Genomic DNA, 25,016 nt, shown 5'->3' on the forward strand with positions numbered 1-25,016 from the left:
AAAATTTGAAGTCTTGACTTTGTGATGTTGCTACATCCGTAGTCCTGACGTCCACAAATAAAGCCAATGCATGCGTCTGCGTTTCGGATTGGGAATTCAGGCAGAACTCCGATGCTGAAATTATCAGCCAACAGCACGCTGTCGTTCTCCACGCTGCACGGCCTTAATATGATCAGATCACAGGTGGCGATCATTGCCATCTCCGTCGCGTTTGCATCAAGAGTCAGCAACCAGCTGAGGCCCTGACAACGCATTGCGAGCTCTCGCAACCCTAGCCAGACACACCACACACATGTCAGTGCCGCAGCCGTTGCCTGCCAGCCACGACGGCGAGGACGGGTACGGGTCCCGTGCCATGTCCTGTACGTCCCTCCGCTCGCCGACGGGCCGGGGATCACGCGCCGGCGGACTACGACCGGCGGTGGCCGGCCGGTGATGACCGAGCAGGCAGCAGGGAAGGGATCAAAAGAGGCAGGTGAAAGGCACATCGACCGTTGGACCAGAGCATCAAGTGAAATTCACTCCTATGTCTTCTACTGTTGGTTAGGTTTACACCTAGCCTAGAATCTAGAAATGCTCTCCTCACAACAACGTTTGACAAATGATCGACCTACGAGGGATTTTCTTGGATCAAATCCGGTGATTCAGCAGCTTGAGCACTGCTGCTGATGCAGACATGGGGAGAAGAATCGGATAGAAAACCCTGAAACGGGAGGTGCAGGCCCAATTATGAATCACGGCGTCATTTTCCGGAACATGAGTTGTAGGCTGCAGGCCAAGCACATCTGTCCCTCGTTATCTGCCACATGAGCTCTCGTCTCCCTTGAAAAGAAAAATGTCCATCACCAGATTGGCATCTCGAAATACAAGCTCCTGACTCCTGGTTACTAAAATCCAGCATTTGATCCAGGGTGATGGCTGCCGTAGTACCTCCTCTCCTGCTCCTGTCACACGGACGTGTTAGGCGTCGAGCACCCTGGATCCGACCACCTGAGCAGAAAAATAGGCCGTTGGATCTTGGAAATGGACGGCTCAGATCAGCTGCTGCCGCGAAGAAGTTCCCGGGGATCGTGCAACGCGTCGCTGCCGCCGGTGCACGCTGGACACGGCAAAGAAAAAAAACTTGGGGTTGGTTGCACCGTCTGACCCGCATCCGTGCGTCCAACTTGCCGATTTTTCTGTTCCACCTCACGCACCATCAGAGCGAAACCGACAGGTAATTCGGCCACTCGCGTCCAAGCGTGACTGACTGACTGGTCACCTGCAGCCCTAGGTGCTCGGGATGCTCTCCCGTGGATGAACTGCATCAGGAACCAGTCAGTCAGAGAGTTAGGCATGCAACAAACACTTGGTTTTTGCTATTAGTAACAATGGTGCTATTGTTGAATTTAATATACGTGAAACGTGAGAGGTTAGGCTATGGAGTGATGTAGTGTTTGGAGTGTGGGAAGCAAATGAAAGGTACTTGTGGTTTGTTTGGGGATTCAAGAGAGATTCGTTTGAGGGATTGTCTAGGAGTAGCATTCAGTTTCATTGGATTTATCTGCGATTCTATGGCTATACGCTCATGCGCTGCAGGTGGTTGATGGTCTGACTAGTCAAGGTGGTACTATGATTCTATTCTCGTTATGAATAAAACTTTTCCTAAATGATCACAGTAAGAGCTTTGCGTCCTTTTCTAGTATCCTTTTAAACCATCGAAATCTCACCAGAATTGCATGGGGAAAAAAATCTCCTCTTGCATGCAATAGGGGGTTGAGAAAGTTGCCGCATCATGATCTCGGTTTAAGTTTACTTCTTCTGCAGGTTAGTCATGGATCAGTGTCATAATCTGTAGTATCTATGTACATGTACCTGGAATTTATTTTTTTTTTGAAAAATCCATGTACTTGGAACTTAGAATTGGAAGATTCAGTTCTTAGCAACGTGTTTTGTTGCACTACACAAGCTGCCACATCGGCGCAGCCAGAGAGAATCAAAGATTCCAACCACGGGCCCCTCCCCCAGCCGGTTGCTTGTGGACTTGGGCCGCCGTGGGTGGTTCGGAGAGCGAATCCAGGGGGCAACAGCCGCGGGCCCACGAGGAATCGCGCAGATACTTTCCCTGCCCACTTGGGATCTCCAAGGAGCAGATTGCAACAGCTGCTCTCATCCGCTGCTGTCTCTGCTTCACACTGCACCAAATCAAATCTGTTTGCTTGTTCATCCTGTCAAGCAGATGATAAAAAGGAAACCATTTGTGTCATGGTCAGGTGACAATGGCCTGTTAACCCCTGCGGCTGGATTCTCTGCAGTGATGCAGCTGCTGAACAGCTTGCTTCGCGTGCATGCAACCCAAGGCATAAGTGCGCGGTTTTTCCCTGAAGAAATGTTAAATTTTTCAGCGCCGAGATCCTTTTCCTACTGACCGGTCATCACCGCGTATCTCAGCAGCGATGATGATGTTCTTGATTCGTTTCCCTCCTCGTATATTAATCCCCACTTGCTGCATGGGCCTCAACAAGTGCTGTGGGGAAAAGAATTTAGCCATTCGGGAGGGGATGAGGAAAGAGAGAAGAGTGGGGAAGCAAAGCAGAGGTGATAATCTGCAGCGTTTCTGAAGTCAAAAGAGGACTGATCTTTCAGTTAAAGAAAAAGAACAAATCAGGGTCCATGCGCAAAGATACTAGAGATGCATGCATATAGCGGCAGGATCATTTGCTCAGTTAACCTGGCTGTTAGTGATCCACTAACCGCACCTTGGGGGCCAGTAATTGGCCGTCATTTTCTGCTTCTGTACATGGAGAGCATGTGTCTACACCAACGTAGTATGTTATTTTTAGGAGTAATTTTAATACTGTTGGGATGAAAATGTACCCATATTTTCGGTGACTATGTACCGAATCAACAAGTCCGTGAAAAAATAATCACTTCGAGGTGGATAAAATCTCTGCAGAAAAGTAGTAGTAAAGGGATGGGCTGGTGGTGGAAGTGACAGGCGCGAACGAATGATAGGAAATTAATCGGATTTAATCGGGTAATTCACCATCCATCAGTCTCCGTGTTCCACTCGCGTAGAAGTAACAGGCCTCGAGCTCGGTCGCGTACGTCGCCGGAGCCATTGCGTGGCGAATTAATTCTCTCCGCCCCTGCGCCCACTCAGCCACCATATAGCCTAGCCGCCACTACCACACCACCCTCCCACTCCGTGTGGCACCCGCCCGCCAAGAACCGGGACGAGCAACCAGTCGTCTCGTCCAGTCCGACTGGTTCCTGGCGCACGCAGCCTTCGCGCCCAATCAGGTGCCTTGATTTCTCGGAGTTCTTGAGCGCAGGGGACTGCCTGGTGGTGAGGTCGAGTGGCCGAGTTCTTGGCGATTGGCTGGTGCGCCTGTGCTCGTACATGAGGGGCTGTGCCGGGGGAGGGAGGCAACCTGGGGAAGGAGGCCGGGGAGGCGCTGGGGCTGCTGGGCTGCGTCAATGAGGTGGTGGCGGCGGTGGCGGCGACGTGGGGGGCCATGACCGACGGCGCGCGCGTGGAGGCGGCGCCCAGGCTCGCGCAATGGCGCGTCGACGCGCTCCCCTGCTACACCTACCGCAAGTCGCTCCCCTTCCGCATCGGCCTCTGGAACTGGTCCGCCATCCCTGCCGCTCCCCCTCCCCTTCTCTCTCCCTGAGATTTGTTACTGCTTGTTCCGAAATTCTTTGCTTTGTTACTTGGTTGCCATGTCGGCTAGGATGCAAAAGCTTGCAACTTCGGGAATGACTAGTTATGATGCTGTTGCTGCTCTGCGATTCGTTTCAGTCGTTTTGGTTCAATCTGACACGGAGTTCAGTTTTTATTGGGGTAATTTGACATGGAATTGCTTGTGCTTGTGAATCCTGGGTGCCTGTTGTTTTCATTATTTTGAGGTTTCTGGAGATGGTTACAAGTTCAGATATTGTCAGTAGTGCAAAATGAGTGGAGGAGTAGGAAATTACTTGAATTTCTTTCATTTCGCATGGTAATTAGAGTTCTGCTTGAAGTGAGCTATTCAATCGTGTTATAGTTTTGAACTTTATTAATTTTCTTATGGTGGGATTGAACTTTCATCAGATTATGGTTCTTTGTCTGAGGCAGGAAAACATTCATCATGTCTGAATTTGGTTTCTCTGACAGTGTTTTCAGTGTAATAGCATGTCAGTTTGCTAGGTTGTTCATTAATTTTGGATGTATCCAAATCCACTTACATGTCATACTTCTAACCGAAACTATATTTAGTTTCCTTTTAGTTATAGTTGGATACCTTTCCGCACCAACCTATGCGTAGCCAGGATTGTTCTTAACCACATTTGGTCTGTCAGAAAAAGTAGAGAGTAGAGACTTTGCTTGGAACCAAAGATATTTCAGACAAAGTTTCACTTTCTTGAACGTCCACTTTTAATGATTTATTTTCTGCTGTTATAACAAATATCACTGATCAAGCTGTATGCTCCCTAAATTATACAAAGAAGTTGAAGTCATCATCCACCTTGACATATTTAAAATAATCAAGAATTCTTTGTAGCATTAGTAAAAGGGAAAGCTGATGTCATTTTGTCAGGACTAATATGGTTTATGTTTCTGCAATGTGAAGGTACATATCTGTGGAGAGAAACAACAAGCAAACTTGTGTTAAGCTCTTTGCAGAGAATTCAAATTCTACAAAGAACGGCCCCTCAGCCCCAATAGCTTCCTTTGTCACCAAACTTCTCATATCTCTTCCACCTAATCAACAAACCATAGTTCACCCAGGTAAGTTTCTTCTATTAATTCCTTCAAGGAAAAATGTCTTCTACTAATTGAGTCTCGCACCTAGTATCTTGTCTTGAAGTATGCAAAGAATAGAGATCTGTTTGAATTTCTCAATATATAAGTTAGTCATTATGAAAAGGAAAGGAAACGCATGCACTCCACTCGATTAGTCTACCAGAATGTATCCAGAATTTGAGTAGCACAAACCAAGCATTACAAAATTTTACTTTTGTTGAACATAAAATGAACAGTGAGGTTTTAGATTGGTACATCATTGTGATTCCAAGCTGACTTTTCACGCTAATCAGATAGGGGGCGAAGCATGTTGGAGTGATGGCATGGTGGCGACTGACGCCATATTCTATTTATTTCTAATTAACAAATGATTTGCAACTATGCAGGAATTTTCAACAAGCAGCTGAAACACGACGGTTTTGTGTGGGCGATTGATAGTACCGTTACAGGGAGATTTGTGATTGAGATAGAGTTTCTTGACCTGAAGGTTGCTGATCCATCTGTAAGCACTGTCTCACTGTCGTCTTCTGTTTTTGTCAATGGTTGGTACAACAATAATGAGTCAGGAGGGTACGTGGAGTGAGTGGCACCCTTGAGTCTCCTGAAATCATGTCTAATCTTGGACAGGTTCACACACAAAAACATCGTATAGATACTTCCGCAGCTGCTTTCTTGCGTTGAAATAAACAATGCCCTGGTCTGTAGTTGTCATTGGGTTGAGCTTATGTGTGACACCGATATGACATCCAGAGATATGTTGTTTCATAAGGACATTAATCATGTTTTCAAAGTCAGAGGCTAATTTAAGAGTAACAGAAACTAAAGCATAGATCTCCCATCAAGTGTCAGTTGCCACTCAAGTTTGTCTCAATATCAGGATATGAACTCAAATTTGCAAATGTTGCAGGTGAGAATTCCAAATTGGTTCCCCCTCAAAAAGAAGTCCAAATTGCATTATTGTTATCAACTGACAACAGCCTGCGAGTCACAAATATACATTGTTTCAGTACTTTATTTGCAAGAGCATAGATAGCCAGACTTTTAATCTGTTAACCAGCAGATCTCAGCATATCAGTAGATCAGTTACTGGAAGAATTTCAATGAAAACAAACAATTTGAAAAAAAAAATCAGTATTCACCCCTTGTGCTTGCAAGAGTATTCCCCTGACGGTCTCATCTCATCATGTTCATGAACTGCATTTCAGGGCGGTGAACCGGCCTCAATCTGGGCCTCCCACCAGATCAAGCAGTCTTCAGACAACATCGCACTGTCTGCCCTGTCTCGGATGCTGCACGAGGACATCCTCACCGACATCACGATCAACGCCGCGGACGGCAGCGTGCGCGCCCACCGCGCCATCCTGGCGACGCGTTCCCCCGTCTTCCGGAGCATGTTCTCGCACGACCTCCGGGAGAAGGAGCTCTCCACCGTGGACATCTCCGACATGTCCCTGGACGCGTGCCACGCCTTCCTCAACTACATCTACGGCGACGTGCGCAGCGAGGAGTTCCTCGCGAACCGGCTGGCGCTCCTCCGGGCCGCCGACAAGTACGACATGGCCGACCTGAAGGAGGCCTGCCACGAGAGCCTGCTGGAGGACATCGACACGGGCAACGTGCTGGAGCGGCTCCAGACCGCGCACCTGTACCGGCTGCCGAGGCTCAAGGGCGGCTGCCTGAGGTTCCTGGTGGACTTCCGGAAGGTGTACGAGATGCACGACGACTTCAACGTGTTCCTGCAGACGGCGGAGCGGGACCTCGTGGCCGAGGTGTTCCACGGCGTCCTTGCAGCGTGGAGCGGGCGGTAAGCACGCCATGGCGTTGCAGCCTTGCAGGTGTACATCTGGGTTGGTTGGTTGGTTCAGAATCAGAAGCATTGTTTGGAGGATTCTTGCTGGAAAAGCATGTAAATATTTGCATACAGTACACACGTGCCAGTAGTTGGCTGGCCTGGGATTCACTGTGTATGCCTTGATTGGATTTTGTTCTTATCATGTGGAAATCTAATTCATGTAATACATATTGTCATACACATCAGCTGATATGGTGCTCATGGCAAAAGTCCTTTAGGCTTCACAGATACCTATCGTCATTCTATTATGTGTCTCTTTATGGTAAACTGATGTGTTGTGGTCTTGTGGAACTGGAACCGTATCTGTAAAGTGGCATTAAGTTCTTATAGCTTAAGTCAAGGATTCCAGTGTCTGCTTTTTGGTTTAGTTGAGAAGTGGACCTAAATTCTTTGAATAATTAATGTTAAATCTTCAAATTAAACAAACGGCCTATTAGCTCAGTTGGTTAGAGCGTCGTGCTAATAACGCGAAGGTCGCAGGTTCGAGACCTGCATGGGCCACATTATTTTTTCCTTTTGTAAATGTTTTTTTCACGCCTTTTGTAATTTTTATTTTTTTTTCTCGTTCTTCTTCTTTTTTTGGATACTTTTCACGTTCTTCTTTAAAGTGCATCTGTGCTCTTTCTAGTACCGTTCTTCATATTCGTTGTGTGTTCTTTGTTCACAATGCTCCTAATATATTGCTACTGATTTCATCATGAGTTTCAGTCTTTCAGGGATACAAGTAAAACAATTCTCATTCGTATCAGAGAGTTTAATATCAGGTTTACCGGCTTACTGCACCGCGCTCTCTGCTAGCAATCATCATGGGCACGGCTTCTGGCCAAATCATTCGGCGGCATTGCCCATGCTCCATGCTGCTACTTGCCGGACGGCCAAATGCTCAAATCACTCGGCGGCATCGCTGGCGACAAGAACTGATGGATGGATCATCCAGGGGCGCGATACACAACTTGGATCCACGCTCGCTCCATGCTTCATCCGGGAGCCTACGGCTGGGGAAACCAGTAGCGTCAGCAGATCTTCACCCCACTTGGGTGCCGCCGCCGGCCAATCTGCCGGCGATGCAGCTGGATGGGCGAGAAAAAAAAAACCGCTCATTTCACATCTCTCGTTGAGCAATCAAAACAGCTCCTGATTCGTTTTCACAGTACACTTTTTAGCAGAGCGGCAGTTGCACAGAGAAACAGAATGTGGCAATGTGTAAACATTACCTTTCAAAAAAAGACAATGTGTAAACATTTGGTTCTCGTTTGAATTGCGTCTGGATTTCAAATTCACGTGGAAATAGGAAAGAAATGGGTTCCGATTCAATTGTTGCGTTTGGCTAGCAAGGAAAACATTGAAACAGAAATCAGACCAATAACAGATCCCGTTTTCTGAAAGAGAGCATTACAAGTTCTACCTGAACCGTTTGGTTGCCAATTTCCTGAGAATTTCAAATCCTTCGCGTCAGCATACAGCAGCAGTCAGCAGCGAGGCTCGGTTGCCAGCCATGGAGCTCGAGTGCTCGACCTGACCCCTCACCACCTTCCGGCCGCCGTGCCGTGCTGCCTGCCCATCCCGAGAGGCCTCGACGGCAGCCATGGGAGCGGCTCCAGGGGTCCTCCGAAGGGCGGTTCGAGAGGGTTAGCGTCCAAAGGCGGAATCTCGTGGCGCAAGTGACGACGACGGAGGGCGGCGGATACTGGCTAGGCGAGTGGATTTGGTGGCGCCGCCGTGCTGGCAACGAGGAAGGAAGAGAACGAACAGTTAGCAGCGAGGGGGTTGTTGGACAAGGCCCATCTGAGCCTATAGCCCATCTAAGCCAGCGGGAAATTAAACTTGGCCCAATCTAACAGGCTAAGGCGACTGGGGTACCAAACTGAACAGCAGTACAAAATCTCATCAATTGAACAGATGTTCAAAATCTCAAGGAAATTTTAACAGACTGCCTGGCCATAAACAAATTTTCGATTCAGATTTGGTTGGGGTGCGCCAGGCCCTGCCAACAGTGCAACAGCTGGGCGACACTCGAGGGCCCCAGTGGCAAGCCACTGTGGTGGAGATGGAGCCTCTGTCACCCGGATGGGGTTAGCTCCGAGTGCTTCCAGCAGAGGGTTCACCGCACCGACCCATCTTGTGATCCGGCCGATGCTGGCACTCCGCTCCGCCAAGACTTCCTCCACCTTGGCCTCCCTCTCCTAGAGGGCCGCCTCGCGCTCCTGGAGCCTCCGGGTCCCGGCAGCCAGCTCCTCCTCCACGGCCTCTTCCCGCTTCTGGAGCTCCCGGAGTCGGGCCACCTCCTCTGCTTCGCGGGCGGCAAGCCTTTCTTCTCTCTTCGCTGCGGCTGCCGCCAGTTCTGTAAGAGTAGTCTCCTGCGCCTTGGTCACTGCCACCACCCTCTTGGCCTGGTCGGCCAGCTCTAGGGCGGTCTGCTCCCTGTCCGCTGCCGCCTGCACCTTCAGCTCCGCCGCGAGCTTCCGCTCGAGGGCTTGCGCTTGTCGCCGCGTGGCTGCTCTCTCCCGTTGGGCCGCTGCCGCCTCCCGGTCGCGAGCCTGCTGCAGTTGCTCCTGCAGGAGCTCACGCTCCAGCACGAGCTTGGCGCGCTCATCGGTGTAGCGGGCGGTGACGGACTTGATGCGGTCCCCTAGGCGGTGCTCCCAGTCGGAGAGCCGGAGACGCTCCGCCTCCAACTTCTCCCATTCCTGGCGGATGCCGGCCTCCAGCTCCTGCTGAGCCTGCTGGCATTTGGTAAAGAGTCGGGAGAGGGGGATCTCCGCTGAGCTCGGGAGGAGGCGCCTTCCCAGCACCACCTCCAGTTCGTCCACCTGCGCAGGTGGAGTGGCGGTGCTGACGACCTCGGCGGCCTCCGGCGCCGCTGTCTCCGGCACCTCCGCTGCCTCCGGTGCTGCAGCCTCCGCCGTTGCAGCGGCCCCCTCTGCTGCTTAGAGGGGGCCCGGCCTCGACGCCCGGCGCTGCTGTCGGTGCCTCGGTCGCCGCAGCGGGTCTGGCGGCCTCCTCCTGGAGGGCGGCTTCGGGTCGTGGTGGTGTGGCGGCCTCCGACTCCGGACCTCTAGGTCCGGAGACTTCTGGAGCTGACCCAAGCGGGGGTCCTGCTGGTGTTGACGCCGAAGATTCCGGCGCTGGCTGGGGGCCGGATCCCCCAGTTGGAGCGGCCCCGGCGGACGCGCTTGGTGCATCTGAAGATTGGGGCCTGCCGTATCACCGATATGGTTAAGGCCCAGAAGCTAAGAGGGATAATGAAAAACTCTAAGAAGACTATTTACACGAAGTCATACCACTCCCATCTGCCCCGGTCGGCTGGGGGGACCTTCTTCCCTGACGAGGACCCCCCGGACCTCTGGTGATGGCCTCCGGCTGCCGGCGCTTCTGGTGGCGGGGGTGGGGGTTGCGGCCTCGGCTCCGTCGGTGGTGGTGGTGGTGTCGATGGGCACCGCCTCACTGGTGGCGGGGGAGGAGTCTGCTGTCTTGGGGAAGGCCGCCGCGCTTCCTCTGGCCTCCCCTCCGGCTGTTGGCGCTGTGGCGGAGGTGCTGGAGCTCCGCTCAGCCTTTCCGCCACCGCCGTTCTGTGGCGCTTGGGGGCCAGCTCCCCGACGAAGGAGCCGTCGCCACGCTGGAGCCTTCGGGACTTGCTCCCTTCGGCTTGGCTGCTCCGCGCGGGCGCTGTCCCCTGGGCCTCGTCGCTCCTTTGAGCCGGGGCGACACCCGCATTGTCCTTGTGCCAGTGCTTTGGCACCGGCACCTTCTCCTTTCCTTTCAAGTTGGGGGCCGGACCTCCGGGTCTTGGCTCCCCGGGACCTTGACTGGTATGCTGCTGGCGGTCGGGTGAGGCACCGGGGATGTGGAGCCCGCGATTGGGGTCGCCTCCCAGCTGCCGGACCGCCAGGCCACCCTCGTCCAGGGTCGGCATCGATGCCAGGACCGACGATCACAGTGCCTGGTCCTCGCACAGGGCTTTGATCCTGCTCGGGAGGACCAGGGACTCCGGGCTGAATGCCTCGCCGGTCATCGCCCGGAGCGACGCCTCCAACTCCGCCCTGGTGAATTCGGAGCCGGGCCCCTGCCCGATCCTGCAGCAGTCGTTCAGTCCTGTGTACATGAAGGCCATTCTGGTCCACTGCTGTAGGGGCACGATCCGGCGCTTCAAGAAGTCGCCCAGCACCATCATGAATGTCAGGCCGCTCCGTTGGGGATTCTTGACCCGATAAAGGACCGGGCCAAGCTCCTCCGGTATCGTCGGTTTGGCCTTTCAGGTGCTCCGGTCACTCTGGGGTCCCCCTATTGGCAGCTCCAGGCGGTCGTGGGGGTCAACCACCGCAATGACCCAGCCTTCACGCCAGTCCTCCCACTTGGAGCTGGAGAAGGCGCTGATGTATGAGTTCGCCATACCATGCTGGAGCTGGAAGTAGTAGGCGCCGACTTCGCGCTTGCTCCTCCCAGTCCCGACCAAGGCATAGAAATGCCTGAAGATGGTGGTGCAGGGGCGCACCCCTACGAACATCTCCATAAAGTGGCCGAAGACCGCCACAAGGAGGACGGAGTGGGGGGTGAGATGATGAAGTTGGAGGCCGAACTCCTCCAAGAGCAGGAGGAAGAAGGAGGAGATCGGAGGCACCAACCCGCACATGGCGTACGAGTTGAAGAGAATGAACTCCCCCGCGGCAAGGTCGCGGAGGGGGATTTTGCCGGCCCTGATCTTCTTGGCGTGCTCCGGCGCGGTCCATCCCAGAAGGCGGCACACCGAGTCCAGCTGGGTCTAGTTCTGGAAGCGGCGCGGAAAAGCGAGCGAAGACATGGTGATGGATGTTGAGATCGCAGGGGATGGAACGCAAGGAGCAAGAAGGAAATGGATGCCGAGCGCAAGGAAATTGATTGCAAGGAATGTGCGGAGACGAAGGCGCGCTACGGCGTCTGTTGATGGCAAGAGCGAAAAAGGTAGCCGTTCCCTTCGGCTCCTACCTTTTATGCAAAAGCTGTTGCCCTCTCGAGCTCTGCGACGATCGAGGAGAAGTCGAACGGTTGCCTGCACTAGGCCTCCTCCTCTCGCACCTAATGACTGGTGGGCCCAGGCCCGCCAGTCAAAGGCGTGGCCGCTGGAGGAAAGGGGGAAAGGCGGAATCCGAACCGCCCGAGCCGCGGGACGGGCTCGAAAAAGACAAGAATCTGAACCGCCTGACGCGCACGGCGCGGGCGTGGGACAGGCCCCTCGGGGATCCCGCTATGAGGGAAAGGACATCCATACCCTTTCACGGCGGGAACAAGCTGTCCACCCGGCGCAATGCTGGGATCAGGCCCCACCTGCGGGTTCACCGCTCACCCGAGATGGGCCCGGGAGCCTCTGTCAGTACATACGGACAGGGGTACCTCCTGCTAGGGTATCCAGGCCCTTAGCATCTCACCATCCGTAATCTCCCCCTCGTCTTCCCGGTGACGTGGCATACGGCCCAGGCCTCATAGTTGGGATCATGGTCTCCGGATCTTTCCCGTGCTCTTAGAGGTCCGGGGCCTCCATGTGCCCATGAAGGCAGGGAGGCTCTCGGGTGGCCACCACGGACCCGGACTCCCCAGGGGGGTCCGGGGCTGCCACGTGTGGAGGCCAGGCCTCCACGGGCCTGACCGCTCCAGCCGGCCTCGGGGGCCCGGACCCCCCTCCCCCCGGAGAGGGGTCCGGTGCTGCCACGTGCCGCCCCCGCGGTGGGAGCGGGGCTAGCCCTGCCACGTGCCCGTGGCGGGAGGCCCTTTGCGGGTCTCCAGCCCACCTACCAGCATTTAATGCGGTAGTTGGGTCGGGCGCGTCCAAGTCAAAAAGTATGGCCTGCCACTGACACACGGGGCAGGTAGGCTGACACCACGGTAAGCCCGCCTATTTCCAAGGCGGCGCGTCGTGGCACCGTACACTGAGCGCAAGTGGCGTACCGTCCCATCGCGGCGTCGCGCGCGGGCGTGACGTTGGCCTGTAACAGGAGAGCCTTGGCGAGCGCTGCCACAGTGCACGCGGAGGCAACGGCGCAACGGGTCAGCGCTGCTCCTTCGCCTGACACTGCCACCGATGCTTCATCTGTCACAATTGTTGGCTCTAACGATGCTTCATCTGCCATAGATATTAAGATCGGCTCCATGTTTGTGTTCATCCAGCACTAATAAGATCACTTGATCTTGATGTTGGCTGCATTAAAATTGGTGGCGATGGAGGAGACGAGTATGCTGCCGGAGAAGAGGAGGATGCGGACAATCCGATGGGCGGAGGGCGGAGGTGACGGTTCTACGGCAATGCGATCGGCCGCGGCGACGGCGTCGAAGTGATCGGCAGCGGCGATGGTTCCGCGGCCAAGCGATCTGCAGCTCCGACGGTTTCCGCGTCGGTAGGGTTTCTATGTTTCGGTTGGTTGTGAGCCGAATCGTATGAGCCGTCGAACATGGAGCCGAAACGAGCTTGGGAGGCGAACGTCAGGATCAGCTCCTGCATCTGGGCATTTTCGTTGGGCCCACTCACCAAGTTGTGAGGGGCTGCAAACACGCGGCTTTGCATCCCGGCTGCACAGCATTTTTTTCCAAACTCCCTTTTTATTGTTTGCGTCTATACATTTTCTGTAACGTTTTGCAGATATTTATGAAGATATAAGTGATAATGTATGAACTTTTGACAATTTTCGAAGCGTACAAACAATGTCAATGGGTAGAGAAAGAGACGAGGCAGAAGCTCTTGCTCCCCCATGGTCACGCCACTTCGAAGCAAGCCTGCTCGAGCGCTCGTCAATGAACCGGCATTACCGGGAGGTGGGAAGGACGACGCCTCCTCCACGGTGACCGAGCATAGAAGAGGAGGCGAACCCTCGCCCGTGTCTTCAACCTCCAGCGGCTAAAAATAAACGGGGCTAAATTATAGGGACCTCCATCAACATCGCCGAGCCCCGGACGCATGTACGACACGACTCCAATGGCTATTTATGACACCTCCCCTTCTCTCTCGTCCCCTCCTTAGCGCGCGCCGGCACCGCCATTTCCGAGGAAGTTTCGCAAGAGGGAGCGCGATAGAGAAGGAGCGTGGTTACATAGAGAAGACGCGCGTCGAATCAGAGGTTTGATCTTCGCGAGGAAGAAAGGAAGAGAGAGAGAGCAGAAGGTCCGGTCGACGGCGGCCGGTGGAGGAGCCGCGCTGCCCGGTCGCATGCGAGGAGGATGCGGGTGCTGGAGGAGGACCTGTACCCGTCGACGCCGGGGAAGGTGAAGGTGGAGCGGGCGGGGTCGATGAGCCGGCACATCCACCGCTGCTTCGCGTCCACGGGGACCATGTTCCTGTGGGCGCTCTTCCTGGTGGCCATGACGGCCACGTACCTCAGCGTCCACTCCTTCGTCGACACCTCGTCGCGCTACTTCACCGCCTCGTGGGGCGGCCTGCACTGGGAACGGCAGATCTGGGCGTCGGCGTCGCCGCGGCGGCCGCCGGGGTCCGCCGAGGGCGCCGGGCTGTCCGTGCTGGTGACGGGCGCGGCCGGGTTTGTGGGCACGCACTGCGCGCTGGCCCTGCGCAAGCGCGGCGACGGCGTCGTCGGCATCGACAACTTCAACTCCTACTACGACCCGTCGCTCAAGAAGGCCCGCCGCGTGCTGCTGGGCTCCCACGGCGTGTTCGTCGTGGAGGGCGACATCAACGACGGCCGCCTCCTGGCGAAGCTCTTCGACGTCGTGCCCTTCACCCACGTGCTCCACCTCGCCGCGCAGGCCGGGGTGCGCTACGCCATGGAGAACCCAGCCTCGTACGTGCACTCCAACATCGCGGGGCTCGTCTCGCTCCTCGAGGCCTGCAAGGACGCCGACCCGCAGCCGGCCATCGTCTGGGCGTCCTCCTCCTCCGTCTATGGCCTCAACGACCGCGTCCCCTTCTCGGAGGCGCACCGCACCGACCAGCCGGCGTCGCTCTACGCCGCCACCAAGAAGGCCGGCGAGGAGATCACCCACACGTACAACCACATCTACGGCCTCTCCGTCACGGGGCTCCGCTTCTTCACCGTGTACGGGCCCTGGGGCCGCCCCGACATGGCCTACTTCTCCTTCACCCGGAACATCCTCCAGGGGAAGCCCATCACGGTGTACCGGGGCAGGGACCATGTCGACCTCGCCCGGGACTTCACCTACATCGACGACATCGTGCGCGGCTGCCTGGCGTCGCTGGACACGGCGGGGTGGAGCACCGGCACCGGCGGCAAGAAGCGCGGCCCGGCACCGTACAGGATCTTCAACCTCGGGAACACGTCACCGGTGACGGTGCCCACGCTGGTGTCCATCCTGGAGAGGTACCTGCGGGTGAAGGCGAAGAAGAACGTGGTGGAGATGCCCGGCAATGGCGACGTGCCGTACACGCACGCCAACATCAGCCTGGCCCGGGAGCAGCTCGGGTACAAGCCGACGACGAGCCTGGAGATGGGGTTGAAGAAGTTCGTGAGGTGGTACCTCTCCTACTATGGATACAATCGGGGAACGCATACCTTCAGGAACTCATGATGAGTAAATACTCCGTGATTCTGCCTGGGTCTTCCACACTCTGATCAGAGACTGACATTCTTTTGGTTCTGGGGAAGGATTCTGTAGTTGTTGATCAGGAGAGGAGGGAACAGCGATAGAGCGATAGAGTCAGAAGGGCGAGCAGTTGCTCGGGGGATGGCAGAGTACATCCTTACCAGCTTCCGGAGCCACGACCCCACCATCCAACTGACTCCCGTCCTGGTCGGACCCCTCCGGGCAACGGCAGCCACCGCGCAAGAGGGAGTCCAGGAGGCAGCCGACATGGTCGTGGCTCGTATCCGACGCCGCCCCGAACCTGCACAGAGTGGGGGTGCCTCCGGACCACCAGAACAATAGTACTAGTATCTTTTTGTTGTTTCTTTTGTAATATAACCTTTGTTATTGTAAGATAACTTTGTGATGTTGTGTACATTATTCGTAATGCATTTGAGTATTTCGTGCGTCTACTTTTGCGAAAAACTTAGCTGTTTTCCTGATTGTCGATCTGTAAAGCGTTCTCGAGCACACCGAGGTCCCATGGCCCCCTGGGAGGTAGTCGCGATAGGTCGGGACTAGCTGCCATAGAACCGAGGTCCTGTACATGACTTAGGATCGACGTTTAGTAGACGTCCCCATGAGGTCCCAGTCTGGCCAGCAAAGGCCCCCTGAGTTGCGTAGCGAGTCAAAGCACCAGGGCCTAAGTTCGGGGATCAAAGGGGTCCCGGCCCCGGGTCCATGGTTCTAGGTACAACGGTACTGACCCTAGGGGGGCAGGGCGTGTAGGCTTAGAGTACGGAACCAGACTAAGCGGCTACACGACACTGAACCCTAGCGAAGAACGAGCAATAAATTTAATATCGAAGTGGACGCATGACCCACATATCAGATATTAAACTGATAAGAACAGATATTACACTTGATCTTAGCCAAAAGGCCGAGAAAGGTATGCTTTGGGACGGAGCCCTGGGTCTCCTTATATAGCGAGTCGACGCCTCCGTGCTGCTTGGCTGGGCGAGGTGGGACTAAGCAACTGAACGCACTGCCGCTGCGCGTCTGTGCCGGGGCGGGCGAGCGCTCTGGCAGATGTGAGGGCCGCGGCCCAACGAGTGATTCCGCCTTCGCCGCCCTTTCTTAGTTAGGCCCACTACCAGAGTAGTAGGACAGGATGGCGAAGCCCAACCTAGCAGATGCCTCTGCCTTTTCTCAGTTCTTCTTCTACTCTATCGACCGTTCTTTGCCAAAGGATTTTATACCGGTCGTTTTTTCATTCTAATGAAAAAGCTTACACTGATCATCATTCAAGTATCTTTCAAAATTTATATCGAGTGATACTTAAATAATACGGGAAGTATTTAACGGAGAAGGAGAAGGTACGTACTGAGCTTTCCAAGTCTTTGGACATTGCGCCGTGTGAAGGAGCAGAATCTACAAAGAATCAATTCATGAGATCCGAACACTTTCGAGCTAACCTTGAACGACGAGGTTGGAATGCTGGATAGGAGAGGCCCCATCGACATCAATTTTAAAGCAGAAGCCACTTTTTTTGCTGTTCATGACATAGGCCATTGGGGCACTCCACTGAAAAATAGCTGGTCGTGGTAAAATGATTCCTCGTCGAATCGGAATCATCATCGGCAAAGTGGCATCAACTTCGTGGAGTCCACCCAAGTACCCCAAGTGTCCCCTAGCTCTTCTGTTTAGTTGAAACTAAGGCAAGATTTGGTTCAGCACGTTGCCACCTTCGAGTCTACTTGAGGCCAACTGCAGAAGCACACCCGGTGCCATGGTGGAATGCTAAGAAGGGACGTAGAGTTCTTACGCGCGACATATGACAAGTGGCCTATTAGCTCAGTTGGTTAGAGCGTCGTGCTAATAACGCGAAGGTCGCAGGTTCGAGACCTGCATGGGCCATATCTATTTTTTGCCCATTCGGTATTGTTTTTTGGATTTCTCCGTTCTCATTTTTCCAATGCCATTTTTTCCCTATTGATCTTTCTAGCGGCGACCCATGCCGGGAGAGCGAAAAAAATCTGGGTGCCGGTAGCGGGAGGGGCGAGCAGCGCCGCCGGCAGATTGGCCGGCCGGGGATGTCGACCACGGTGGGGCGGGCTTGGGGCTCGGGCCTTGGGCAGTAGGCTAGGCCAAGTGTGCTCTCTGTTGTCTGTACTTGGACCCCGTCGGACCACTTCTTGGACTCAGCACGCCGTCCGTGTCCGGGCCATTTCAGTCTCAAGATCATGCCTGCATTTCTCCAATCCACGACAAAATCGGGCATCCAAAGTCGCAAACCTATCGTGCCGACCTAGGCTAGAATATCCGTGCGCCGCCATTGAACTACGGCAGCGATGATGACAAGGCTAGGTGCTATGAATCGTTCATTTGTTGGATGGCATTAAGGGTCTCTGTTTGGCATTGTTCCTCGAGTAGTTCCCAGCTAATTTTGGGTGGAGCCTTCCAAATAACATTTTACAGTAACTTCTAAGAAATGATCTTCTAAGATGTTGGGAGCTAAAAAAAACTAATTTTCTTATCCACTTCTCTTTCAGAATTACCTACTCCATAAAGTTTAGGAAAAAATCTAAATTACTCCCCTCAACTATAGCCAAAATCCGGATAACCTCCTAAACTATCGTTTGGTTCATTTTACCCACCAAACTATGCCCTTTAGTTCAAATTACCCTCTAATACAATTTGTATTTTTCTTTCTCCATGCATAGGTGGAGTTTTAAAATGAAATTTTATAAGATGATAGTACACATCATAACACATGTTAAAAAAAATACATCATAATTTTCTTATCATTATTTTGGTAGGTTAGGATATTTAATAATAAATTAATCATTGGAGTTCAAAATTATATGAAAAATAATGATGAAAAAATTATATTTTTTAAAAAAATATGCATTATGATGTCCATTACTACATTGCAAAATTTGAAAATAAAATTCAACTTGTCTATGGAGGAAAAAAAAGACAAATTGTATTGTGGGGGTAAAACGAACTAGTTTAGGGGTCAATTAAACCAAGTCATAGTTTAGAGGGTTCTTCAGACCTTGGCTATACTTGAAGGGAATAAATTGAAATTTTTCCTAAAATTTATTATAGAGATCCACGGAAGACCACTTCTCCTAGAGAATCACATGCGGATAAGCTCTACGAAACATGAACGGGTAAGGCATGATGTTTTCTTATGCTTTTAAGCATTCGACACACTAGGATGCATATTTTGAAATATTTACTAGACAACTAGCCGGATGGTTTACCACAATTGTGCAACTAGCAGGAGTGTGAATTCGTGCCTCCGAGGTCGCCACCGATACTCTTTACTTCAATTAATCAAGCTACTTGCCTGAGTTGTCTTAGGACCTGTTTGGACAAACTCTAGATTTTGTAGATTGTGGAATGTTAACATTTGGATTTTTAGAGTTGAACTGTAAAAGCTAGGTTAAGAGTTTAGGCAGCTTGTATGATTCTACAATCGAGGTGTTTGGATCACAAGTTGGAATTCAGAAAGCTAGATCCTGCAATCTGGTGGATGTGGATCCAGAGGTTCCGTTCCATTTCACTGTTGCGGTTCCAACATCATCAAACGGTACTGTAAAACGCACACAAGGGAATGCTGATTTGACACAGCCCCCAATCTAAGGTAAAAAGTTTAGATATTTAGTGGGTTAAAAACAGGCAGCCAATGAGACATCAAGGAGCTACAGAGCAGAATCGTAGGGTTGGTTGAACAGTACAGGACGTGTAGGTACTGGGTAGGCAGCAGCAGATCTGAAGCTTGTCTGTCTGTTTCTTCCCCCAGCCCCTGCTGGGCTGGCTGCTGCACACTCCTCGGCAGGGCGAGAGGACGCCGAGAGAGCGAGCAGCTTGTTTGCAAGCAACAAAAGCTTTCCGTGCCGTGGTGCATGCATCGAACGGGCGGGCCCCCACCGCCAAAAGCGGGCCGCAGGTCCTGCGCGCGCATCGCGTTCCATTCTTTTCTCTCCCCCGGCCACCGCGCACCGGAACATGTACCCGCCGCCCCCACCAACCCCGCCGCTGCCTGGGGCCCGCGCACCACGGACGGCGGGCGCTGCGGGGGCCTCGAAGTGGCGCCGCGAATCCGAGTAAAAAAAACGTCTCGCTCCGGCTCCGCCACTGGCGCTCTTTAAATTTCGAACCGCTCCCGGGCCAAAAAAATCCGCGGCCCGGGGCGCAGGCCACGCGATCGCCGCGCGCGCGCGGCCCGGGCTGACGTGGCGGGGCGGCCCAGCCGGGGGTCGGCGTCGTCCGACTCGGATCGTATGTGGAGCGATGATTTCCGGGACGGGTCAACACGAGTGGCGTGCGCGTGCTCCCGGTGGTGGCCTCTGTGCGTGGAGTAAACTCGCATGGTTGTGTTGGCTACCTGCGCTTGGCTGCTGCCAATAATCGACTAGATTAACTCGTATGCTTGGGCTTGCACGGCGTTGATTGATTGCAATTGCGAAGTCCAGAGGAGGATCGTGCCTGTGCGTGATTGCGTTCATGATGGGTCGCGGAACCGGTTCTTCGCTTGTGGTGGTGAAGGCACGGATTTTAAAAATTAGAGGGATCACTGATTAGTACACATGTGCTGGTGTTTTCAGTAATTTCATTCGTAGGATTATAATATCTAAGTTCTTAGAAAGTAGCCGTACTTGTTGGCGTGACTGTGTTGCGTGTTTGGTTGTCTACATTTTTTTTTTGCAATAAAAAAGCTTCAAATCAGGCATAGTGGATCAGCCAATATTCGATAGCACAAATGCAAACAAAATGAACTAATTCCGGGTGGACGTCTGGAAAAGGATTTTCAAAACTTGTGCAAATGCCAAAGTTCCGAGTCTAGTCTACTCTATCACATCGGTTTGTACGCTGTACCAATCAGTTGTGAAGTTATTCAAAGCATGTAGCGTGTTAGGCTAGCTGGTCCGAACACGGAATCATTCATCACGAATTGGATGATCGCTACGGGAATTTGAGCTATCCCACGACTATGTTTGTACTCCACGCTCCACAACTCTGACTGTCCGACACCAGAAAGGAAATGAAAAGAAAAAGGGTAAGAACTCTTAACTACTTGCTATATTTAGCATCAGTGGAGGCGGAGCTGCGTGCAGCCACCGGGGTCGCCGGACGTCGATGAAATTTGCTATCAGCAAGGTCCCCTCCTCTTCTGTGAAAGCAAAAATAACCGAGGGGGCCAAGTGCAAAAGCCTCCCCACCCCAAGCTCTATATAAGGCAGGAGGGAAGAGGATCGGTGGCAAGCGGGGGACGGACCAGACAGAGCTCACCGCCGTCGCGATAACCCACCCGTGGCTCCACGGATTCCGAGCCAGCCGCTGCCCGCTGTGGACACCTCTGAGCCCGCCGGGCAGTTGATCCTCAGAAGGTCGGGAGGAAGATGACGGTGGGCGCCGGGATCGCGGTCCAGGACGGGAGCCTCGTGGCGCTGGGGGCCAAGATCCTGCGGGAGGTGCGCGGCAATGTGCACGTCACGCCGGCCGCCGGGGGCGGCCTCACCAACGGCGCCTTCCTCGGCGTGCGGTCCGCGCCCGCCGGCAGCCGCAGCGTCTTCCCCGTCGGGAAGCTCCGGTATGTATTCCCGCATTCTTCAGCTCTGCTCTGTTTGCGATGTTTCTTTTCTTTGAAATTTCTGGATAAGGTAATCTGTTTGTTTGTGGTTCACCAATCTGTTCAGTTTTTCTGGACTACTGGTGAAATGGTGATTGTTCGGATGTAAATTCTGATTCGCAGTAAACATTGAGCATTTAGTGTGAGGGAAAACAGTGGAACTCCCGATGATGTTTGTGAACAGAGGAGATTTTTGGGACTGTAGGTTTGCTGCATACAGCTTTTGTTTGTTTTCTGCTTGTTGCAATTTGCAAAGGTCACTTGAAAGGCCCTTTCCTATTTTCATAGTATTTTCTTCTCACAAGAAGAAAGTAGCAACGCAAATTTATCCCGAAAGAAGCAAGACCTTCTAACGGGTGGTTGGGAATGCAAATATCAAATATTGAGTGCAGAAGAAAAAAAAATTGGTCCCCCCCCCCAAAAAGAAAAAAAAAAAGAGAAGAAGTCACGCTATGCTTGTGTTGCAGGGACCAGCGGTTCATGTGCACTTTCCGGTTCAAGATGTGGTGGATGACGCAGAGGATGGGCTATTCAGGCCGTGATATCCCCTTCGAGACACAGTTCTTGGTCGTCGAGGGCACCAATGGAGCGCAGTTCGCCGGTGATAGCACCGAGCAACCTGTGGTGTACACTGTCTTCCTTCCAATATTGGAGGGTTCATTCCGTGCTGTTCTTCAGGGGAACGCTGATGACGAGCTGGAGATTTGCTTAGAGAGTGGTAACTACGGCAACCATATAAATATCACTCCTTTGACTTGGTACAGTGTCATGCGATATAATAGTATTTTTGTCACCATAATTCAGGTGATCCAGATGTAGAATCCTTTGAAGGCACCCATCTTGTTTTCGTCGGTGCTGGATCGGATCCATTTGAAGTGATCACAAATTCAGTAAAGTAAGTCAATGCCTTCTCTGATAAACATCGTTTTTAGTCCACTATTTTGCGTGTCTCATTTCCTTTAAGTTTCTGATTCAGTTTGCCAGCCACTTTCTTTAAATGCATTGCTTGCTATCTGAAATAACATCAATCAACTTGCTGCAGAGCTGTTGAGAGGCACTTGCAGACGTTTTCTCACAGGGAAAAGAAAAAGGTAGTGAGATGTTTCTTGAAGAAATGGTATCTGCATTTTTGGTTTCTGTCTGTTTCAGAGATCTGAACGTCCAAGTTGCTGCAGATGCCAGACATTCTAAACTGGTTTGGTTGGTGCACATGGGATGCATTTTACACCAACGTTAGTGCTGAAGGAGTGAAGGAGGGATTACAGAGGTCTTTACTAATCTTACAACGTATCCCCAAATACTTAACCCTACCACATTATCAGTGTACTGAGACACCCAATATATCTTTTCTTTATTTTCAGCTTTCAAAAAGGTGGAGTTTCTCCTAAGTTTGTCATAATTGACGATGGATGGCAATCGGTCGGTATGGATCCTGTGGGAATTGCGTGCTTAGCTGATAACTCAGCCAAGTAAGAAGTAAACCTATTATGCTTTGCCAGCCATACTTGATTTCTGTACAAAATCTAGAGAGTTTCAGTTCAGGTTCTGAACTGTGGCTGTTCTGTCTATCAGCTTTGCAAACAGGTTGACTCATATTAAGGAGAACCACAAGTTTCAGAAAAATGGGAGGGAGGGTCACAGGGAAGATGATCCAGTGAATGGCCTCGCGCATATCGTCAATGAAATTAAAGGAAAACATGAGCTGAAGTATGACATCATTCGATAATTTGTTGTCTTATTCAGTTTACAAATGACAAATTTTTGGAAGTTCATCTTTCTGACATATTATGTCAAATAATTCAGGTATGTGTATGTGTGGCACGCGATTACCGGATACTGGGGTGGAGTCAGGCCAGGTGTTTTTGGAATGGAGCACTATGAATCGAAGATGCAGCACCCTGTGTCATCACCAGGAGTTCAGAAAAACGAACCCTGTGATGCTTTGAACAGTATAACAACTAATGGACTGGGCCTTGTGAACCCTGAAAAAGTATTCAGTTTCTACAATGAGCTCCATTCTTATCTTGCAACTGCTGGGATCGATGGAGTTAAGGTGGACGTGCAGAACATCCTTGAGACACTAGGTGCTGGCCATGGGGGAAGGGTACTGCTGGCTAGAAAGTATCAACAGGCTTTGGAAGCTTCCATCGCTAGGAACTTCCCTGACAATGGCATCATATCATGCATGAGCCACAACACAGACAACTTATACAGGTAACATCTAACATCTTGTGCTAAAATATCTTGAAAGCATTGCTTGGCGTTTGGTGCAATTAACTGACGTTGCAGTTTTTAACACGCTCCTATTCTTGCTGCAGTTCAAAAAGGAGTGCAGTTGTGAGAGCCTCTGATGATTTCTGGCCGAGGGACCCGGCTTCCCATACTATACACATTGCATCCGTCGCGTATAACACTGTCTTTCTTGGAGAGTTCATGCAACCTGATTGGGACATGTTCCATGTGAGTATACATATTTTTATTCTTCTCTGTTTACAAAAATGACTTCTTTTATGGCTTGGCTGCTAATATGACTTTTGTTTCCATGCCAACAGAGTGTTCACCCGATGGCTGAATACCACGCCGCAGCCCGAGCAGTCGGCGGTTGTGCCATATATGTCAGGTAAACCAAAAAACTTTGGGCGATACACAGTTATTCACATTGCATTGTATTGAATTATACATGCTAACAATTAGATGTTGAATTTATCTGTGATTTTCCAGTGACAAGCCTGGAAGCCATGACTTCAATTTGCTGAAGAAGCTTGTGCTTCCCGATGGATCGATCCTGCGTGCCAAACTCCCCGGGAGACCAACCAGAGACTGCCTATTCTCTGATCCTGCCAGGGACGGCAAAAGGTTAGCAGCAGCCTTCTAGCAACTTCTTTATACTACATGATGTGCTGATGCCACAGCCCAACCGTTCTGAAACCATCTTATGGTTGCAGCATCCTCAAGATCTGGAACCTGAATGAACACTCCGGTGTCATTGGCGCCTTCAACTGCCAAGGTGCCGGCTGGTGCCGGGTAGGGAAGAAGAACCTTGTCCATGATGAGCAGCCCGGAACGGTCACCGGCGTCATCCGGGCACGGGATGTCGACTACCTTGCGAAGGTTGCCGATCAAAGCTGGAACGGCGACGTGATCGTGTATTCGCACGTAGGAGGTAAATCATCATTTTTCCTGAATTGTTCATCTTAACTGTCTTTCAGAGTACTGACAAGCAATCCGGTGTCCATTGTTTTTTCAGGAGAGTTGGTCTACCTGCCGAAGAACGCCTCCTTGCCCGTGACACTGAGATCACGCGAGTACGAGGTGTTCACCGTCGTCCCTGTGAAACACCTGCCGAGCGGCGCCTCCTTTGCGCCGATCGGCCTGATCGGCATGTTCAACTCCGGCGGCGCGGTGAGGGATCTGAGATTCGGCGAGGACGCAGGCGTCGAGCTCAAAGTGCGGGGCTCGGGCACGGTGGCAGCGTACTCCTCAACAAAGCCGAAGAGTGTAACCGTCGATTCCATGGTGGTTGATTTCGCGTACGACGATGCCTGTGGTCTGGTCACCTTTGAGCTCGGTCTACCCAAGCAAGAACTGTACCTGTGGACCGTTTCGGTAGAGTACTGACATCGATGTAATGAGAAAAGTTCAGATATGGTTTTCTGATTATATCTGTCAAAATTAAAGAGAGAGGCTTCTGAATGTTTGACGTTAGGAGATGTTTTTCAGTGTTTACAGGTTATAAGGCTTTTCATTGGCAATTCGAAGATCAGAATCAGATAGTAGACTTGGGCCGTTTGCTCCCCACCCCATCTTAACAATCCATCATCTACTATAGTATAGATCTCAAACACTGGAAGTTTCAAAGGAAAAAAACTTACGGATATATTGTCCCGATAAAATTTTCGAAGCATATCCTATTGAAAAAAAGAGCTATGGGGCTTCCTATCTACCTTCCGTGCGATAGGAACCCGTGAAATCGCACGGCCCAAAATAGTAGCAGACGGCCTATATTTGGTAGCACAACAGTAGATCGGCTGAGCCCATTAAAAGCTAAAAGCACAGCACAACAGGCCTAGTAAAAGCAGCAGCATGCGGCCCACAGTTGAGTAAGACTTTCTCTTCTTTTTCAAAAGAAACTATAAGCAATGTTGAATTAGTATATTCAAAATTTTAAAATAGTGAATTTGACATTTATTTAAAACTATTTCACCATTTCAGATGGATTATCTCAACATTACATATAAAAATATTTGAAATAACAT

The 25,016-nt window shown here is 51.9% G+C and overlaps 3 protein-coding genes, 2 non-coding genes and 1 pseudogene across 5 annotated transcripts; 5 read left to right on the plus strand and 1 right to left on the minus strand.

Moving 5' to 3' along the window:
• The first annotated feature begins 3,088 nt into the window (after positions 1-3,088).
• LOC112897664 (BTB/POZ domain-containing protein At1g55760) lies at positions 3,089-6,848 on the plus strand. Its single transcript, XM_025966016.1, has 4 exons — positions 3,089-3,613; positions 4,596-4,753; positions 5,155-5,270; positions 5,974-6,848. Exons 1-4 carry the CDS (start codon positions 3,498-3,500, stop codon positions 6,574-6,576), a joined length of 993 nt encoding a protein of 330 aa, XP_025821801.1. The 5' UTR covers positions 3,089-3,497; the 3' UTR covers positions 6,577-6,848.
• A 199-nt stretch (positions 6,849-7,047) lies between these two features.
• Positions 7,048-7,121, plus strand: TRNAI-AAU. The gene has a single exon. It is a non-coding gene; the product is annotated as a tRNA-Ile (tRNA).
• A 6,183-nt stretch (positions 7,122-13,304) lies between these two features.
• On the plus strand, positions 13,305-15,140 carry LOC112897414 (UDP-glucuronate 4-epimerase 1-like). Its single transcript, XM_025965705.1, has one exon. The coding sequence runs from the start codon at positions 13,803-13,805 to the stop codon at positions 15,123-15,125; it is 1,323 nt and encodes a 440-aa protein (XP_025821490.1). The 5' UTR covers positions 13,305-13,802; the 3' UTR covers positions 15,126-15,140.
• A 755-nt stretch (positions 15,141-15,895) lies between these two features.
• LOC112898661 lies at positions 15,896-16,072 on the minus strand (annotated as a pseudogene).
• Positions 16,073-16,962: 890 nt separating this feature from the next.
• Positions 16,963-17,036, plus strand: TRNAI-AAU. Its single transcript has one exon. It is a non-coding gene; the product is annotated as a tRNA-Ile (tRNA).
• Positions 17,037-20,375: 3,339 nt separating this feature from the next.
• LOC112897412 (probable galactinol--sucrose galactosyltransferase 1) lies at positions 20,376-24,465 on the plus strand. Its single transcript, XM_025965704.1, has 13 exons — positions 20,376-20,721; positions 21,228-21,478; positions 21,565-21,655; positions 21,803-21,851; positions 21,936-22,027; positions 22,122-22,229; positions 22,333-22,467; positions 22,564-22,974; positions 23,079-23,220; positions 23,313-23,380; positions 23,482-23,616; positions 23,706-23,923; positions 24,008-24,465. Exons 1-13 carry the CDS (start codon positions 20,531-20,533, stop codon positions 24,376-24,378), a joined length of 2,262 nt encoding a protein of 753 aa, XP_025821489.1. The 5' UTR covers positions 20,376-20,530; the 3' UTR covers positions 24,379-24,465.
• The last annotated feature ends 551 nt before the right edge of the window (positions 24,466-25,016 follow it).

Source organism: Panicum hallii, chromosome 6 (genome assembly GCF_002211085.1).
Source record: "Panicum hallii strain FIL2 chromosome 6, PHallii_v3.1, whole genome shotgun sequence".
In the NCBI taxonomy this organism is placed as follows: domain Eukaryota; kingdom Viridiplantae; phylum Streptophyta; class Magnoliopsida; order Poales; family Poaceae; genus Panicum; species Panicum hallii.